The 21,027-nt window shown below is 48.5% G+C and overlaps 1 protein-coding gene across 1 annotated transcript in view; it reads right to left on the bottom strand.

The window, feature by feature from the left end:
- Positions 1–21,027, bottom strand: part of LOC126538868 (putative sodium-dependent multivitamin transporter) — a 98,563-nt gene that overhangs the window by 68,649 nt on the left and 8,887 nt on the right. Inside the window, exons 3-4 of the mRNA XM_050185593.3 lie at positions 16,725–16,865; positions 10,534–10,663 (exon numbers count right to left, since the gene is read on the bottom strand). Coding sequence (XP_050041550.2) covers positions 10,534–10,663; positions 16,725–16,865 — 271 coding nt within the window. The remainder of the gene's footprint in view (positions 1–10,533; positions 10,664–16,724; positions 16,866–21,027) is intronic.

The following is a 21,027-nucleotide window of genomic DNA, read 5'->3' as shown; positions in this document are numbered from 1 at the left end:
TGAAAACGCCTTATTCCTGATAATTGTTTTTTTTTTCTCTTTTTTTAAATGCGTGAGCATTTCTATGCTTACCCAATGAGAAAAACCATCCGTCCAACAAGGTGATCGCTTTCACGATAGGGATTGCAGCAGCGAGCGAATTAACCCTCTTGCTGGCTCTCGCTTCAACGCAAACCAAGCGGCGAGAAGGCAGCGCTTACGAAGCTCAACTTGAAGCCGTCGCAGATCGCTTCCAACGCGTGGTTGTCTCCATCGCAGGCGGCTTTCGAGGAAAGGCTCGCGCGATACGCATCTGGTACTAGAGTATGGTTCGATGCGGATGGATAAGGCGCTAAAGAGCGATAACGGCTTATAATGATAGGACCATCCTCACTGCGCCTGTCCCGTCTGCCGCCGCCACCTGCGGCCGTTTTCTGGCGTCATGATTCACCTTGCGCCGCCGTTCGCAGCAGTTCGTGTAGCGGCATCGCTGTCGTTTAAACATACTGGTAGGATCAGGATTCATAACATTGATAATGACACCGAGCTGCGTGGAGATAAGTGGAACAATGCTTGCGTATACATAGACAACTCCCAGAGGGGTTTCGGCGTGAGTTCTTTTTTTTTTTTCATGTGGGGGGCTCTGTTTGCAGTTTTTTACCCAACCTAACCTCTGCTGACAAAAATATCTCTCATGCAAGTGGTTTTCAATACGCTCAATTAGCACACATGACTGTACGACTTTGACAATTAGCGACTTTGCTATGCTGTGCTGAGCACCTGCGCAAGACACAGGTTTTCAGAATCCGCATGCCAGTGTAATTTAAACCTTGCGATTGTGATGAATATTGCCAGAAACATCAGGTATTTAGTTCTGACATTAGCAGAGTTAGTGATTCGCATAAAACATAGTACGGAATTTTGTTGTACTTAAAGGAGGCATTAACCGACAGATTTTGTTAAAGTCATATCTTATTTAAAAAAGCTTGTCCGGTGACACCAGATAGAAACATGCTCTACGGTTTAGCCGTCGTCAGATAGGAATTGCAATACATGGCCCGTCATCTTATGGACGGGTATTTATTTGATCTGTGAATTTTGCAGAGGTGTGCATACATACGCACGTCGAGCTCTCCCCTTTTGTACGGCCCTTCCTTGTGTCCGTGTTGGTTTCGGCGGTTAAACAAATCCCGCCAGGCCATCTAGGCGTTTCCACGCTGTTGTTAATTGCTGCTTCGTTTCTTGTTACCTTTTATTTTATCAGCGCTTCATGGGATGGCCGGTGAAGTGTTACTCTCCTCTAGCGATTTCCCCCAAAGCTCTTAGCGGGATGTGAACAGAAATGGCAATAATAAGGTTGTTACAAACGTTTAGCATAGCGCTATGCAGCGTTCTATACCGTTGCCGCGACGGTCTCCGGCACAAGTCCGATCGGTACATGCTCGCTAAGCTGCGCCAATTCCACGCGTGGCGTGGTTCACGCAATGCACATAAACCAGGTGGTAGCTGGCGGAGACGGTAGCGCAATGGTCGAGCGGCATGTGGTCAATGCTTCTTCAATCAATGTTCCGGTGGGTAACTGCGAGTTATGTGTGCCTACTCCCACGTAGCGTCAAGAGTTGAGCAAAATCAGAGGCTTGTAGCGTTGCATTGGTAACCTCAAGCGCTGGTAGACAGAACGATGCGTGACGAAGCTGTTCGCTGTGGTGCTCCCTTAACGATAGGCCCTTTTTATCGGAAAGCTAATTACCTGCGAGCCAGAAGAGGTAATTTATTAGTAATCTTGTGCCATACATGTGCGGAAAGGTAATTTACAAGTGTCTGCATTTCATCAGGCAACATATATATGTCGACCCGCTGTCACCTCTCGTTGCAAAACGGCTGGTGTGTTCCGATGTACGTAATTTATTTTTAGCTGCACCAAATTTGTCATAACTCCCTGTGGCAGATATCACAATTCTACATCTTTCGAGAATATTGGAGATAAATTTTAAAGTATCCAACGAAATGCATTGGCGTTCCAAGTAGTTTGTGCTTCAATGCATGAAACGGCGTTGCCTTAAAAATTAAGTTAAACAGTGAATTGTTACCGCAAGTTTCACAACGCATATTTTGAAACCACTGCCATCCTCGGAATTCGTTCCAAGTTGATATGCCTTACATACTCACTATCTACAACCAGCTGTCTTTAAAATAGCTATACGATGTTTTGCATGACGTCTCATAACCGTTTCTAAAACGGCTAAAAATGTCTCGCAAAACGCCTTATAGCCGCTTTGAAAACGGCTACAACATATCGCAAGACGTTTATATCCCTTATTTGGTGGTCCATTACTCGGTCTTCACGACGGCTGCAAGACGTTTTAAGACATCCGGCAAAGCTTCGGTTAGGCGTCTTTAAGATGTTAAGCATCTTGCGAAGACGTCTAGAAGATGTCATGTACAGCTTTATAATAATTTTAAAGACGTCTTCGTGATCTTGCCAAGACATTTTGTAGGCGGCTAACCAATGTATGTCCAGTGGGTACAGTGAATTAGACTAGACTGTCTATTTAGAATTCCAAGGAGGCAATGTCCTAACGTAATTTCGTAAAGGATTTTCAAGCCTTGTTCTTTGACAAAGGTTGTCCGACAAGGAATATTGGAGCTGCAGAAAGTCAGCAGAAGCCGTCAGTAGAGAGTGATTGCACTTTCCTGACTACGAGCCTCCGTAATCGACCTGCTTTGACATTTGCTTTCATTGCCTATTTTTACTGCGCACTTTTTTTTTGTAATATTGTGATGCTCTTACGTGCATAGTGGGTTCACGCCTCAACAAACAGTATGCGGGGGCGCCGAAGAGGGTGAACAAAGAAGACGACGTGTGGCTGGCTGGCTGAATCTCGACAGGCGCTCAGCTGATCAAGACCATCGCATCTAACTCTACCCGGCTTCAAAGTAACGCCTTTTGTGGGCGTAACAGAGTGGTGGAGGTGCGGGGTACGACAGAACGTACAACGGAGTCGCAACATCTAGAATTTCGCCGGAGCCGTCGTCTTGCCGGTCTCTTGCCAACGACCTTCCCTATGGCTCAGGACGGAGGTCGACAAATGCCAGCTCTAGTTTCACCTTCTCAAAGGTCAGCGCCAGTTGGACCTTTGCAGCACTACATGGAACCACGCTCGTTCGCGGGAAAAGTGGGCGAAGACGTCGACGAGTGGCTGACGAATTACGCAAGGGTAAGTCGCTACAACTGTTGGGATTCTGTCACTCAGCATGAATATGTCGCACTCTTTCTGAGCGAGACAGCGCTGATGTGGTATGAAAACCACGAAGACTCAATAACAACGTGGGAGCACTTTGTCGAGGAAATTAAGAAGTGATTTGGCGACACCCACGCCAAACAGAAACGTGCCGAGAGAACACTTGCTCAAAGAGCTCAAGCTCCTGGAGAAACATTCACTATATACATAGAAGAAATCCTCAAGCTGGGCAAAATCGTAAATTCGCAGATGTCCGAGGAAGACCGAGTCGGACATCTCCTCAAAGGAATTGCGGATGATGTATACAATTTCCTCATAAGCCGGCAACACGTTGATTCCGTCTCAGATGGCGTGCGTCATTGCCGTACGTTTGAGACGTTCAAAACAAGTCGCATTGTGCCAAACTTTGGACGCCTGGCGAATGTGACAACTGTTGCCAGCGTCGATGAGAGCCCGTCCGCCGATCTTTCGTCTACTATACGGCAGATCGTGCGTGAAGAACTGCTGCGGCACCAGGAATTTGCGCGCGACGTCATACGACAACCTGATGCTTATTACCCGCAACACATGGCGCCTGCCGCACCCTGCACTTCCTGGCAACCGGCGGTATATGTCACAGACGTCAACCACAGAGGTGCTCCATGGCCACGTGAGGACACATTTACGCCCGAACACCGACCTGGAGAACACCCTCGCCCCAGCAGGTTTGCACGCAGACCGACCGTTCCTCCTGTGCAGCAGGCTCAGCCGCTTCGCTCGGCTACACGACCCCCCACGGCTGAGCGCTTCGTAGGGCAGTTCATCGAGCGTCGTTTACCTGTGTGTTATAGCTGTGGCGACTTGGGTCACATTGCCAGGTACTGCAATCGCCGCCAACCACCGAGGTTCGACCGATCGACGATGTCTAGGCGGTACCGCGCCCCTCTGGGCGAATCATATTCGCACTCGCACACATACTTAGCAAGCTTGCCTCACCAGTACCCGGAGCCGCTGCGGAACCGTTCTCCAGCATCCGATCGCAGCTTGACACCACCACCCGCTGCTCGTGTAAGCCGATCGCCCTCTCCGCGGCGTTGATACCCGTCGCCACCTCCGGAAAACTAGCCAGCGCGGCCGTTGGAGGTGAGGTCACTGGACAATCTTCGATGTCGACAGAGATACCTCCAACCATTTGTATGTTTAAGAATAATGTGTTTGCATTAATTGACAGGGTTTCATCCATGACCTTAGTGGACACGGGAGCAACCGTTTCAGTGATGAGTCTTGTGTTCAAAAGCCTCCTAGGACGAAAGGTGATGTTTCGCTGGGACCGTGCCGATACGTTTCGTGGAGTGAGTGGGGAGTTGTTGTATCCTGTGGGCGTGTGTAATGTAGAAGTTACCTTGGGTGGTCAAATATTAACGCGGAGTTCGCTGTTCTACCTCATTCTACGCATGACGTAATCCTGGGCCTTGATTTTTTTTAAACTGTGTGGTGCCACCGTCGACTGCAAAACGGGTGAAATCAGTGTAGGTACGAGCTTTTCTGCTGCGTTTATGGAAGGCCCACCGTATCGTGAAAGTGTGCTTTGTGTATCCCGGGAGACAGTTGTGCCACCCGCCTTGGTTGCTCAGTGGCTATGGTGTTGGGCTGCTGACCACGAGGTCGCGGGATCGAATCCCTGCTACGGCGGCCGCATTTCGATGGGGCGAAATGCCAAAACACCCGTGTGCTTAGATTTAGGTGCACGTTAAAGAACCCCAGGTGGTCTAAATTTCCGGAGTCTTCCACTACGGCGTGCCTCATAATCAGAAAGTGGTTTTGGCACGTAAAACCCCATAATTTATTTATTATTTTACAGTTGTGCCTCCGTTATCCGCAACGTGTGTTTCAGTCGCCTGTTTCCCCACCACCGATGGAACGTTTGACGCTACCGTGGAGCCCGTTCATCTGAGTTCCATCAAGAGGAATGTACTGATACCGTATTACACGCTGTCAGTTGTTCAGGGACGCACCAACTTATGGGCCGTAAACTGTTCGAGTGAACCTGCAATACTGCCGCAGGGTCTGAAACTTCCCGCCTGCCATGAAGATCAAGTACTATCGCTCGCCATTCTTACAGAGGCCCTTGATTCTGCGGATGAGCGCCATTTCGTTAATGTCTGCCCTGCGGCGCACTCCTCATTTCTGACTATGGTAAACAAGTCACTCAGCACTAAGCAGCGTCATGAAGTGGCGAATATTCTGCTAAAACATGCCCGACTGTTTGACTTCTTCCAGCAAGAGGGACCACCATTGTTTCCTCCTTCTCGTATACACCATCGCATAGATACGGGATCTACCCAACCGTTGCGACAGAAACCATACAGAGTCTCACCATCAGAACGCAAGGTGATCAATGACCAAGTCCACGAAATGCTAAATAAGAATGTAATCCAAGAATCCTGTAGTCCGTGGGCAGCGCCAGTGATTCTGGTTAGAAAGAAAGATGGTACATGACGATTTTCTGTTGGCTACCGCCGCCTCAACACCATCACTAAAGAGGACGTATATCCTCTTCCGCGTATTGATGATGCTATCGACTGCCTCTCATCAGCGTATTACTTCTCGTCTGTTGACTTGAGGTCGGGGTACTGGCAGATTCCTATGCAGAAGACAGACAAGGAGAAAACGACATTTGTAACACCAGATGGACTTTTTGAATTTAATGTGATGCCGTTCGGGCTCTGTAATGCGCCTGCAACTTTCGCGCGCTTCATGGACAACATCCTGCGTGGTTTGAAGTGGGAAGTATGCATGTGCTATCTCGATGATGTAGTGATTTTCGGGCGCACGTTCAGTGAGCACAACGCACGTCTCGATATTGTGCTAGACTGCTTGGACAAAGCGGGTTTGGTGCTCAACTCGAAGAAGTACGTGTCATTTTGGAGAGCGCCAAACACTCGTTCTGGGACACCTAGTGGATAAGGACGGTATACGACCTGATCCAGCGAAGACTGCTACGGTGGAAGCCTTCAAGCAACCTCGCCATGTAAAAGAGCTACGCAGTTTCCTAGGGCTTTGCTCATAGTTCCGCCAGTTTATTCGTGGATTTGCCAACATCGCGTATGCGCTGACATGCCTCCTCCAGAAGGGCGTTACCATTGAATGGACTCCTGAATGTGAAGCTAGTTTTCGTGAGCTGAAGTCTCGTCTGACGTCTCATCCCATTCTCCGACACTTCGACCATGCTGCTCCCACAGAAGTTTATACGGACGCTAGCGGTATTGGCATCGGCGCTGTCCTTACTCAACGCGTTGACACCAAAGAACACGTCGTCGCCTATGCGAGTCGTTCTTTAAGTAAGTCCTAGCGTAACTACACTGTTACAGAGCAAGAATGTCTTGCAGTTATTTTCGCAGTACAGCGCTTCCGGTCGTACCTGTACGGGCGCCCCTTCACTGTGGTGACAGACCATCATTCTCTCTGCTGGCTGGTTAATCTCCGTGATTCGTCGGGCCGGCTTGCGCGTTGGACACTCCGTTTACAGGAATATAACTTTACCGTTTCTTATAAAAGCGGCCGCCAACACGCCGACGCTGACTGCCTCTCCCGCATGCCGCTTCCAACGACGGACTGCGACGCGGACAACTTCGACTGCTATATCGCATCACTGGAGCCCGGATTTCCTGATATAAATGCCTTCAAGGTCGAGCAACAAAAAGACGGAACTTTAGAACCACTGCTAATTACTGCAAGGCAATCAGCACCATCCACCCGTTCCTGCGTTCGCGATGGGGTTTTTACAAAAAGACCTATTCTACTACAGGCCCACGACATCTTCTGGTGGTCCCGGAGAGTCTCCGTGTCTCCGTCTTGCGCGCTATGCATGACGATCCAACATCTGGTCATTTGGGTTCTGCGTGAACTCTCTACCGCCTTCAAGAAAGGTTCTACTGGCCTAAAATGCGCCAGACGACCGCCCAGTATGTGTCCAGCTGCAGCGAGTGTCAACGTTACAAGCGTCCAACGAGTGCTCCTCCTGGTCAACTCCATCCAGTGCCACCCCCCAGCACTGCCTTTGAGCAAGTTGGCATCGACCTCCTCGGTCCTTTCCCGCGTTCATCCGATGGGAATCGCTGGATTATCATGTGTGCCGATCACTTGACACGCTACTGTGAGACATATGCAATACCATCGGCTACTGCAACCGAAGTGTGTATTTTTCTGCTGCGTTTTGTCATTCTCCGACATGGACCTCCCAGAGTCATCATCAGCGATCGTGGGCGGCAGTTCACTACAGACGTGGTCGAAGAGATGCTTCGTCTATGTGCTTCAAGGTCTCGACATTCCACCCCGTATCATCCCCAAACAAATGGCCTTACGGAACGCACGAACAGAACTCTTACTAACATGCTGTCCATGTATGTCGCGTCAGATCATAAGAACTGGGACAGCGTGCTACCTTTCATTACGTACGCATTTAACACCTCAAAGCAAGAAGTTACGGGCTACAGTCCCTTCTTTACGCTCGTCCGCCTCGTTATACACTAGACACTATCTTCCCGTTTTCGAGCCACGATAATCTTTGTATATCAGAGACAGTCTGTCTTGCTGAAGAAGCCCGACCACTTGCTTCTTTACGCACTCTTGTTTCACAAGATCGCTCGAAGACACGCTGCGACCGCCGACGCCGACACATGATATTTGACCCTGGTGATTTAGTGATGCTCTGGAAACCAACCAGGAAACGTGCATTGTGTGAAAAACTGCTGGCCCACTATGTTGGACCCTATGTTATTACGGAGCGTATCAGCGAATTAACCTACCGCATAGCACGTCTCACATCAAATGGCCGACGATCGGCAAAAACTGAACTTTCGCTTGTCGCCCGTTTAAAGCCCTTTATTTCTCGACAGCCTGTTTGACTTGCCAGGCGGGCTTCGTCTGCGCGGAGGGAAATGTGACGCTCTTACGTGCATAGTGGGTTCACGCCTCAACAAACAGTATGCGGGGGCACCGAAGAGGGGTGAACGAAGAAGACGACGTGTGGCTGGCTGGCTGAATCTCGACAGGCGCTCAGCTGATCAAGGCCATCGCATCTAACTCTACCCAGCTTCAAAGTAACGCCTTTTGTGGGCGTAACAATATTTACCTGATTAAAATGCACGGAGACTGCTGAATATGAAAGCCTGCTATAATCACTATAACATACGAGCGCCATTATTTCTAATATAAGAGAGCCAAGAAGAATATCGGTGTTCAAGATAAATCACAATGAAACCCGAAGATACGTATGAATGAGCGATACAAGTTTATGAATCTACCGCGGTGTTCCCAGTCAGAGTACACATGTAAGGACAGCAAGATGCGCGAATATGTGTTCTTTTCTGCATTTCTAAAGGGATATAGGCCCAAGTTAGAGGGTTCAAAGGCCTCCTAGTGCAGTTGTTATAATTGCAGGACATTTCAAGTAAATGCGCGCTTTGCACAGAATGATGTGGCTATTGTCTTTCCCCGAACTGAATTGGCTGTGCTCTGCAGGAAGCAGAAAAGAATAAAAAGAATAAACAAGAATCCTGCTTTTCTTACTTGGGCACGTTCCGTTACTTTTCTCCGCACTACTGCCAAGCTTTAATGTGCGGTCGGTAGCTCAGTGATTAGCGGGCCTGGCTACCAGCTGTACATCTTCCACGGCGTCGTGATTTCGATAATACCATCATCATCATCATCATCAGCCTGGTTATGCCCACTGCAGGGCAAAGGCCTCTCCCATACTTCTCCAACTACCCCGGTCATGTACTAATTGTGGCCATGTTGTCCCAGCAAACTTCTTAATCTCATCCGCCCACCTAACTTTCTGGCGAAATGCGAAAACACCCGTGTACTTAGATTTAGGTGCACGTTAAAGAACCCCAGGTGGTCAAAATTTCCGGAGTCCTCCACTACGGCGTGCCTCATAATCAGAAAGTGGTTTTGGCACGTAAAACCCCATAATTTAATTAATTTTAACTAACTTTCTGCCTCCCTCTGCTACGCTTCCTTTCCCTTGGAATCCAGTCCGTAACCCTTAATGATAATACCAAGTGATATTGTATTCGATGCCGATACGCAACAGAGTTCCGAGCTCTGAGCGGTTTAGGCCCTCTTTGAAGAGCTAAGCTCACCCTCTCTGTTTTACATGCAGTCTACTAAATCGACAATGGAAGCACCTCTATTGTAGATCGATCGTTACTATTACTATTATTATTATTATTATTATTTTATATCATCGTAATCTCACAGGCGTATCTACTTTGATGGTAAGACTAAATGTGCAGGAACCCTGCTTTACATTCCCTTTCAAGTTTCGTAAATTTTCATTAAAACGTGGAGCTAACTATGCAACATCTGTTTGCACACGCAGTTGACACGCTTTGGCATACAAAATGTTTGCGAATGAGTCATGAAATCACTAACAAAAACTTCACAATAAACCCTTTCCTATCACAATTTTAGTGCACCTAGAATTCTAATTGTATTCATATTTCAATTTTGAATGATAATCGTATTTCAAGAAAACTTCACTGTTTTTCCTGGAGCGCTTCTGTTCGATATTCATCATGAAATCTGAGACTCAGTAAGCTGATTTACCATACAGGGGCGTGGGCCTCTACACAGCGTTAAGCTAACGACTACGCTGTAGTGCTCATTAGCGACGGAAAAAATCTGTCGTGGCTGTTTCCGCCAGCCTAGAAAAAGCTGTGATCAGTTTCACCGCGCTTGTACCACGATTTGCACCACACAGTAATCTACGTCACAATGGGGGCCAAGTGTTCCGATAATGTGCGCCTCCTGCACGAGAGAGTTCCACGTACGTCATATTGAAACTGCCGCTCATAAACGGTGTGTTTCCACAAAATAAATTATTCAGATCCGCTGTGAACAGCTTTTTTATTGTGGTTCTAAATGTTCGCCCGAATTTCCCCATTATGTTCGGCAACTCGCCTGAGGTCGCGAAGGGACACAAGATGTCGTCTTTGCCGCTCGATATTTTTAGATCCTCACTAACATTCGCTGACAAAAAATCATCAAGTAGTCCGAACATGCATTTGGGCTTGAAGAACTCGCACCGACCTGATGACTATGCCGGGATGCTGAAAATATACTAAGGATGCTATGCAAAGTCTATATATAAATGATAGTTGTATTTATATACCACCACCACAGTGTCTGCGCAATAAATATTCATCAAGCCTAGTATAACAGTCTACGTATTCGTGTGAAATTGCGCGTGCTTTTCAAGAAGACCTTTTCTGATTCCCGCGGATGATTGGAAGACCTGGAAGGCTGCTATACAAAATATGTACGTTACCTGGTCGTAGCTGCTGATGGCACCGGACAGGGCTAAATCGCAATCTCTGTACCAGTAGATAATTGCCAAGGCTGCGACTGCTGACGTTAGAAAAAAGGTGATCACGAAAACGGCACCGGTGATGACTATCCTGCAATAATGAAGAAAAAGAAGTTGTAGTTTCGCCAGAAAGGCAACGCATAGATTCCGATAGCAAATTAGCAGACAGCCACACAAAACAAGGATAGCACTTTTATCGGTCGTACAAGGATGTAAACATTCGCTTGCTAATAAAATTAAGAAGCGCAGCGTCGGCGCACACAGCCAACATGGAGATATAACACTCGATGACCGCGGAGACTCGCCGTCGAAACGCTGACGTGACCAAGCGCTGCAGCAGCAGCAAGCGAAGCGGCCGTGCTGTCCATCGCTCCAACGCAAACTTAGCGCCGAGAACACACAGCGCGCACAAAGCTACGAGCCGTCGACGCACTTTGACTCTGCCCCCAACGCAGATCGCTCTGAAAAAACGGCCACGCGACCGCGCGCAGCCGCCACATACGCAGTTGTAGCCGGAGTAGAACGCCACCCCCTCCCACCCCTGGTGCCTCGCCACATTGGGTGTCTCACGCGCGACGGAAGACGGCGCGCTTCCTCCGCGCTCTCCTCCCTTTCGCGCGGACGAGATTTAGCCGCGATCGTCGACTCGCGCACGTTTTCATTCGCACATACAGCGTAGGGCGCAGGGCGACGGTCTTATTCTCCTTGCAATTTATGCAGAACATCACAGCGACGGCGACAGCAGCAATGCGCCTGGAGTGTACAAATCAATGCTATTGCAAAGAATGAGTGTTCGTTTTGGTTCGTTGTAACTGTTCATGCACGTATATCCCGTGATGCTAGATATACGTAGATCATGTGCATTCGTACAGAATTAATGCTACCACACAGCATAGGTTTCAACCAAGCGTGAAATCGGGGAGATAACATGCTGGTATAGAAATACACCATCATGCTATTATAGAAATATACCAGAGCAGAGAGGCACGGAACAACGGGACCACTCCATTGAAGTGCGTTAAAAACACGGCTGCAGAAAGATTCCAAAGCATCCACAGTCACCACACAGTAATGGTAAGAAATTATGCTCATTAGAGGTGTGGTTTAAAGCGTTTATAAAACCGCTGTGAATAAATTTAGCCGTAGGTGGCTTCCGCCGCTCTGATTAATGCAGCCGTGTCCGTATTGCGGCCAGCGAACGTATCCATCCTCCCGGGTTACATGCCGAAACTAGGGAATTCCGCAGTCGGGTGCACTCCCCCGGAGCAGTAACTGTCGACCTACCGCAGCCGCGGCCCTGGGACGCGACTGCGGTATCCGCCGGTGTCAAAGGGACACTAAAGACAAATACTCAGTCGACGTGGACTGTTTAAATACATTTCCAGAATCCTCGCAGCGCATGTTTCGTGCCATGAAAATACTTCGTTTACGCGAAAATTGTATCTGAATCGTCCGAATATCTTTTTCGAAATTCTAATCTCCCGTATTAGATTTCTCGGACGATCCTACCGCTGTCAACCAAATGTAGGAGTCGTCGGACTATCTCGCCGCTGCCACCATTTGAAGGAGATGAAGGTCGTAGACAGGAACTCGGTGAACAGGATTTATTTACATATTAACATTTTAAGCAGGATACAATGGCAGTCTAGCGCGACTCCCATATGGAACCCGCAAAACTAACATACAGCAAACAGTTTACGAGCACACAGCTCACTACTACATTTCGAGCATGACAGAGCACTCAGCTCCCGACAACGAGCACGACACGAGCACACACTAGCAGCCGGCAAACGCTGCTTATAAGCCCTTGCTCGACGTCATAGTTCGACGTCATTGAAGATGACCCGCCTTTTTGGAGGATGAGGTGTGTCGACTTGGAGGAGGATGAGGGCTCACATACACGTGCCGCACATACACACAGGTGAAAAGGCCGGACAGTTCTCGGTACCGCCCAGCTTTCAGTGCCGACGTCAGAGGGCTTCGTAGAACTCTGCTTTGTCCCGGGTGCTCGGCCAAGTACCAATTTCCTGAGTTGATCGCGCGCCACGTGGCTGCCGGCCCTTCGCAGTTCTCCGAAGTGCGCCCCGTCGGCCGGATTGGAACACGTGCAGCGGGCTGAAAGCTGGCACGTTGTCACCCCGTACGGCCAATCTTAACACCCGCCTCCCAACCGGGGAAGTGGCGACGTTGCATACGCCATCACCGCCCTTTGCTGCCATCAGTGAGTAAAACTGCGGCACCGAGCTAAGACACAGCGGTAGACTCGCCGCTGCAACTGCTTTTGGTCAAGTGGCCTAGACCGCTGGGGCAGCCCACGACATCACATGGAAGGTGAATGCCCTGCTACTTGCAGTTTTCGCGACCCAAAAAAAGTAGCGCAGCACTACGCGATCAGGAAAGTACTGAAACGCAAAAGCGTCGGCTGCGCACAGTCAACCGAAACCGAAACCTTTTCACCGCCCGCGTCGTAATTTCACTTGAGTTCGGTAATTTCAATGAGTTCTTTTTTCTAAACATGAAATGGAACAGGACAAGCAGCATTTTATTTCATCTTGTAATACAATACGAGGACGTTTTTGCAACGAGTAGTTCAGTACTAGTGACAGAATTTAACTGAGTGCTTTCGTCATCGGGCAAGTGCTGGAAGTCTCTAATCATGTCCTGCATTTACCTAAATTTCTCGATTATTAAGACTCTTTTCGCGATAATACTGACGCCTAAGATATTCTAGAGCACTAATCTAACACTTTATCTTTACTTAATATTTGCCTTTAGCGTCTTTTGGCATTACGAACAACCAGCAGCATTCAGTCCGCACAAATTTCTGTTCTGTGAGATGAAGCTACAGATTTGCCGAGGAGAGGGCCGCAGTGTTTTCTTTGGTTCGAACAATCATTGCATTCGGGGCCTGTGGTATAATTTTGAGCAGGGGTGTTTTTTTTTAAATTTAAATCTGGCATATAACCATTCTTGCATTTACACTGAAGCCAACCAACAGCCATACAGAAACAGTAATTGAGAGTAAAGAGATAAAAAGAAAGCAAATGAGGAAAGGCACGGAAGGCAACCAGTCGAGCGCGGAGTCTGCTACACTATACTGAGGATACGGGAAAGGGGGATAAAAAGACTGAAAGAAGTAAAGAAAAAAGAATGAGGACTGCGCGCACGTAGCAGGAGCGACAGCAGTACTGCAATCAGTCACTGAGGCCGGTGTTCTCTAAAAGCTGCAGTAGCACATAAATAGCTTTCCGCGCCATCGATAGATGTGGCCAGGGTCGATGACTTTTTTGTTAGAGAATGCTCGGCTTGTGTCCAGCGTGCTTAGTGCAGTCTGTAAAGACTGTGTTGGGCGAGGTAGTCAGGAAAAGTACAAACAGGAGTTGGATGGTTTCTTCAGAATTACAATTTGATCCCGCGACTTCGTACTTAACAGCGCCACACCAAAGCCACTAAGCAACCACGGTGGGTCAATCTAAGCGATGGTCGAGGATCCGATGAAAGATGGCGAAGGTGAACTCTGAGCGAGTTAACTGCGAAGTGAGTTGGAAGCAGATTATCTCTGATGATGGTTATCGTTGCTGATGTTGAGGTACACCGAGGTAAACCGAGACACGCGCGTAACGCTTGACCGCGTGCGCTCTCGAGACCGCGGATGTTGTTCTTACATGTGTTTGATAAAACAGTACAGCGTCCCGAGAACTATGTACAAGTGGAACATTAAATGCACAGGTGCACCGCAGTTATTCGTTCAAAGGAATATAAACCACTTGAGCGACGCCAGAAAGCTTCTTCCTCAAATGCACGCAGTGGCGGTTCATGAGATATTTCAGTCAATGATGGCACTAAAGGGGTGCGTTCTAACGCAAGACAGTTTGGCTGTTCATATAAACCGGATGGAAGGACATAGGCTGCCAACTCGCGTTTTTCGTTCGACACTGTGACATCTTGTGATAGTTGCTACGCGCTGAGCCCACCTAGCCCGCCGTTGAGGTCAAGTCTTCGAATTTGCCCAGATACAAATGTCATCGGCGTATTTGTACAGGTGAACTGTCACGGGAAGCATTCAGGAAGTCCTGCGACGGCGAAATTAAACAATGTGGGGCTCTACAGTCCTCTCTTCGGGATTCCTCGGGGGATATAGTGTACGAAGTTGGGCGTTCCTCAGTCTCCACGAAAAAAATGCATGTGAGTGAAAGAGTCATGTATCCAACGATACATGCGACCGTGAACTCCCACGGCATCCTGTGCGCTTGCACTGGCATGATGGGCACATTTACCGTATGCACATTTGTCATCCACAAACAGCTCTACTGATATGCCTCTTCAGGCTTGTTTATTCTTGAACGTAGGTAACAGGACCAACGGCACTGTCAATCAAGAAGGTTTCTCGCCGAAAGCTAGGCATGGCGCCAGGGTAAATGTCGAAGCGTTCAAGATTACCATTCCAGGCGAGCAAGAATCATTCATCACTTTTTCTGCGCAGCTGAAAAATGTATAGCGCGCTACTACATGGCACAGTGATCCGACCAAAAAAAGAAAAGACGACGACGACACACAGCACGCTGACAGTGTGCGAGCAAGGAATCGGTGGTTGCAAGATCGAAGGCCAGCGGCGCTTTGTCCCGCTCCCGCCTAAGTGAGCGGGCCCTGTTAAAATATTACTTGCGGACACCAGGCACCGACGTATGTCTGGTTTTTTGCACGCCTACAAATTGGTGACTCCGGAGGTCACGTCATCGCTCTCAGCTCCTAGCCTACACTCTCACCCTTCGCTAATCCTACCGCCGCCAGAAACTCGAGCCCTGCTGTCTTTGCAGCCCGCTTTCTATCCAGTAAGACAAGGAATCGGATTCCTACGATCAAGTACCGTCATCAGCGCCACCACCCCGCGAGCCCGAGGTCTCCTCTCTCAAGCTCCCCGAATTCTGCTCGTCGGACTCGGAAGTTCGGTTCATGATCATCGAATCCTTGTTCCACCGTTACCACATGGATTCGCAGTTGACTATGTTCGACCACGTCGTTGGAGCGCTTCCGCGTAATACCGCTGCGGTTTTTTGCGATGTTCTACGCTCCTTTCATATCCTTACTGAACATAAACCACTGACGCCCGCCCAGCATGTAGTAGCATTACCTACGCTCCCCGCGAAATTAAACAGCTCGCCTACATTTCTAAATACACCAGCAACATCCTTCACGTAAGCGCAAAATCCAACGCCTTTGTGGACGCACTTTCTCGCATCCATCATTCATGCAACGGATCATGGCCGACCAGTCATCGACTTCATGGGCCATGGCTGCCGTCCAGGGTATCAATGCCAAGCTCCATTTGCTTCGCAGGAGCGGCACCTCTCTGATGTTTGAAGACATTTTTCTCCCTGACTGCGACGTGCCCCTCTTTTGTGGTACGTCGTCCGGACGTCCTTGCCCATATGCGCCTCGCCTATACCGCCGGGCCGTCTCTGACAATTTGCTTGTCAGGTTTGAGCAAACGCAGAGTTGAACCAAGCCAATAAACAAGCGCGCATCTTTCCTTTTCCAGAAAATCGTCTAGTTTCCGCCCTAGCCCAAGTGAGTGGCGTCGGCAGATATTGAAGGAAGCAGAAACTGCCGCAACGCCACCTGGCCATCGCCCGGCGCCCATAGGTTCTCACACTGGTCAATGGCATCATAGGCGGGAGATAATAAAGGAGGCGTTGAAAGTCGCAGGGAGACCAAGCGACCTTTGATGAGAGAACGTGAGCAACGGAATATTTGGCTCGCAGGTTCGTGGCAGCATTGCGTACAGATCCTCCACGGTTTCTTAGTGCTGCAAAGTGTTGCTCAATACTGTAAATGCTTTAAACGTTCGCTGCTTGGAATATTGCAATTTGCAGATATTTAGAAATCGTATAAAGTTGAAACAAAGGATAAATTCTCATTCGCCTTAGCGCAGCACGAAGGTACCAAAGAAGGCTGTAGCTCGGTGCTGGCTTGCTTTTTCAGCAACGACCTTGCTCTTGGGCGTAAGTTTCCTTCGTAAATCAGTGCAACTTGGATGGATGTCAATTGCTCACTTCATTATCTCTGTTAATCTCACTAGTACAAGTCTCAATTGTGAAGACGAAAAATTGAACGCCACTTTTTGTTGCCTCCGAAAACATGACGAAACCTACCTTTTCGCTTGTCGCAGGGTCCTCGCTGCCATGAACCTTTGCACTGCCATCTGGTCGAACCCAAGGCGCACGAAGCTGTAAGGGAGCGCTGCTGCCAAACCACTCCAAAAGTTCTCCTCGGTTGTCGGGTCGAAGTTCGTTCTGTGGATTAGAATGCAGCACATCTCCTTTTTGTTTTCTGATAGTGCCTATTGTTATGTTTATGAACGGCAGGCTCAAGAATAAGAGCAGACCTTAAGCATTTTTTGAGCCACGCTCATTTGGCAAGCGCAAGAAAGAAGTGGTTGAAGATATAGGACGCGGGCACCCCCGAATATATACACTCCAAGAAACGTTCACACATTTAGGGGCGTATCTTGTCCCAACAGTACTCCTGAAAAATATTGCACCCTTTGTGGCTTACCTTATCACACAAAAATAATCTTAACCAGCCTTGCTTGCGTTTCCTTTATTGAAAGCTCTGCGCTCGCTACTCTCCTATGGAGAATGCTATGTCACGCTGATAGCACGCATGCCGTTCGTGACGTGGAAATACCGAGTGTGCAGCGCTATACACACGAATTGCGGGCGAGATAGATGACGATTATTGTGCGACAAGATAAGCCGCAGAGGGTGTGACGTTATTGTCTAAAACGTCTATCAGAAACTTGATTCCCCTTCATCACTGATGGCTAGCAACGACATCCCACTTTTGGAATAGCGCAAAGCTGTCGCCAGGGTCAAGTTTCTTGTCCTGCTCCCCACTCGGCACATTAATATCAATCATGGTATACACTATTCTCCCACTTTTTCCCGGCAGACGACACATAGTCACTATCACGACCTGAAGCCATACTTGGCACGTACTAACCTTTTCAAACGTTCGTTTTTTCGCGAACCATTAGCGAATGGAACGCACTGCCTCCAAGTGTTCCTTTTTTTTTTTTCAGAACGTGGTCTTCGTGTCTTCAAAAATAGCATGTATAATTTCGGGTAAAATTCATTGTTTGCAACCCCAAACTCTCTGTATTTTCACAGCTCATGAACAAACTTGTGATTGCTGTTTCGTTATGCGGCTCCAAGTGATTTTACAGAGTTGTTAAATTTTGGTCCCCAACGTATTTTTAAGCATGTTTGCTAGTCTAAGCTTGTCTGATCGGCGATGTTTTTTATATGCTTTTGTATATCTTCTTAAGTTTCGTTCAGTACGTTCATTTATTCACCCCCCCCCCCCCCCGCCTATTGGTCTTCGGACTGCAGTATGCACTAAATAAAGAAATAGTAAATTAATGAAGCAAAATAGTGCATCAATCGTAGTTTCACCCGAAGGCTTAAAGAGATACTTCAGAGTCGACGTGGAGTGTTGAAATACCATTCCAAAAACCTGGCAGCGCTTGTTTAGTGCCCTGAAAAGGCTTATTTTTCGAGAAAATTGCGTCTAAAGTGTCCGTATACCTTCAGCGCATTTCACGTCCTCCCCCCCCCCCCCCCCTTTCGAGCGGAAAGTAGTAAGGTTGCACACGCCGTCACCACCCTTTACTGCCGTCGGTGAGTAAAACGGCGCCCGACAGACGGCGCTGCGGTTTTTTGCGCTAAACGCAAACGCGTGCACATGTAGAAACTGAACGAAGACAGAGCATTGCATTCGCCACGGCAGCTGCTGGTAAAGTGGCGTGGACCGTTCGGGGATCCAGCGGCATCACATGGACGGGGATCTCTCTAGTACTTTCAATTTGTGGGAGCTTCGCGAGTCAGTAAAACCTGCGCAGCACTACGCGATAACGAAACTACTGAAACGCGAAAGCGCAGGCGGCGTAGAGTGGTGAAAGCGAAACCTTTCGAACGCCCCTGTCTTTGTCTTTGTCAATGAGCGTAAACTTAACTTTCAAATCAATAAGGTTTGAGTCCGGCGTCTTTTTAGTGGGTCTGGGCAACCTCCGCGGACGCGGTTCCGAGACCTTGTCTCGAAGCGGCTTCTTCGGCTCGCTGGACGGCCCAGAGTTGTGCTGTCAGGTTCGAGCTTAGCAGTGCGGTCTTCCAGCGCGACCGCAGGCTGGCGGCGGAAGAGACGGAGGGGTCGGCACTGCCCGACTTGTTAAGTCCCGACACTCCCATAACATGTTATTTAGTGTGGCCACCTCGCCACACGATGTGCATCTGTTTGTAGTGTACATGTCTGGATATATGGCGTTTCTGTAAGAATCTGTAATTATCTGAAGTGTACTGCTTGCATCCTGTCTAACCTAACGTGAGGAAATGGGTATACGCGTCTTTGTAACTGATAGTGTGTCGTGATGTCGTGGAACCCTGGTCAAACGATCGTCCCACGCCCAGACGTTTGCAGTACCCCGCGGGGGCTCTTCCTCCGATGACGCTCGGTGAGTGAGGACTCGAGCAACGCAGTGAGCCGCTTCGTTGGGGGTGCTCAATCCAGTGTGTGCCGGGATCCATAGCAAGTGCCTTCAGGTATCGAAGTCGGCTTCTCCCTGGTGTATGGGATGTCGTTGGAGTATGTGATACGCCTGTTGCGAGATGCACCCATTTCCAAAATTGCGAATTGCCGTTTGCGAATCGCAGAGCACGTATGTCGCTTTGGTTTGTGTGAGGGCCAGTGCTATGGCCGCTTCTTCTGCCGCTTCGGCATGTGCCGTGTTCACGGTGACGCTCGTGAGGTGGTTGCCTCGGTGGCTAGTAACTGCCGCCACGAAACTCTTCCTGTCTCGATAACGGGCTGCGTCGGTGAAGACCGCCTCCTTGTTGTTGGAGTAACTTTGGTTCAAGTGTTGCGCTCTGGCTTTACGTCTCCCCGTGTGGTGTTGGGGGTGCATGTTGCGAGGCAATGGGGAGCTTTTCTGTCTTTTTTATTTCTTCCCTATTACAACGCAATACAACTGTCTTTTTATTACCAGTGGTTGAGTAGTAGCGACTAAATTCTAATGAGGAGTGCCCAGTCGTGACCTGCACTTGCCTCAATTTATCGATTACTAAAGCTCTGTTCGCGATAATGACGCCTTAAGCCCAGACCACACGTAAGCTTGCGGACGCGCGCAAGCTCGCGTTCACACGCCCACGCATGCGCAGACGGTGCGGCATGGCACGTACGCGTCGAAACGTGGCATGATCTCGGGGAACAGCACCTCTCTGTTATAGGGCGCTTGGGTTGCTTCGCGTCGGCGTGCCTGGCTACGCAGCTTTGGCGCGGAACGTTCAACTCTCAGTGAAGCAGATTTATATCATGCAAGAAAGTGTTTCTTCTTTCCTTTTCTCGCTGATCCAACAGCTATAAGAATGTAACAATCACGTTTATAGATATTGAAGCATTTTGAAGCACTGTCGATACCGAAGTACGAAGCGGCGTCTGTGAGTGAGCCCAGTGAGCACACGCTGTCGCACGTCCTTGTGGATGCAAACCGCCATTACTCGCGAGGCGCGGCAGGCGCTAGGCGCATGGACGTCAGCTTGCGCGCGTCCGCAAGCGTACGTGTGGTCGCGTCTTTAGACTTTGTCGAGAACTAATCTATCACTTTAGCTTGACCTAATATTTGCATTTGGTGCCCCTTTGACACAGAGAGCGATATCAAGATTTAGCTTGCACTGAATATCCTTGGACGTTGTTCTAACTGTACGCGGATGCCACATGACACAACGCAGCAAGCGAGATAACTGTCGCTGCCCCGGAGAAACAGCGCCATGGCAGACACCAGGCGTCTTACGACGCTGTCACAACGAGAACGCCTGCAGCGGCGTTACAGAGACTAAGTCGGAAAAGCGTAACGAGACCTAAAAGGAAGCTTTAGCCCAGGTGCTCCTATCAAAATACATGTAAAAGGAGAATTCCTTTTCCTCAGCAACCACTGCACCACATTTGGCGAGGTTTCTTGCATCTAAAAGAGAAACGTAATATGTAGTGACTATTGGTTTCGAGTTCTTGAATTAAGTCGTCATTTTTTTATTAACAATTGGCAAAGTCGAAAATTTTCAGAAAACGAGACAACCAAGTGTAGAACTCTGTAACTCAGCAATGAAAAATGACATCACAATTACGTGAATTTCAACCAATAGTACATCTAAATCGGTAAAAATTGATACGTTACACATGAATCTCAAAAGATTTAGTAATACGGAAGTACAGCTTTTGCAGAACCCTTGGAAACAACGTAACAAATTCACGTAAGATACAAAATGACATATCACATTTGTCCGCTTTGAATGATCTAATGGATGCCGTTTAAAGAACTGCAATATCTATTCCTGATACAGCGCTAGTGACTTGTAAACTTCCTTGCTTCTATTTTCTTTTTCAGACTTTCGAATTTGTGAAAAG

This window comes from Dermacentor andersoni, chromosome 8 (genome assembly GCF_023375885.2).
Source record: "Dermacentor andersoni chromosome 8, qqDerAnde1_hic_scaffold, whole genome shotgun sequence".
In the NCBI taxonomy this organism is placed as follows: domain Eukaryota; kingdom Metazoa; phylum Arthropoda; class Arachnida; order Ixodida; family Ixodidae; genus Dermacentor; species Dermacentor andersoni.
The sequence above is the reverse complement of the archived record's forward strand: the minus strand, read 5'-3'. Positions and strand labels throughout refer to the sequence as shown.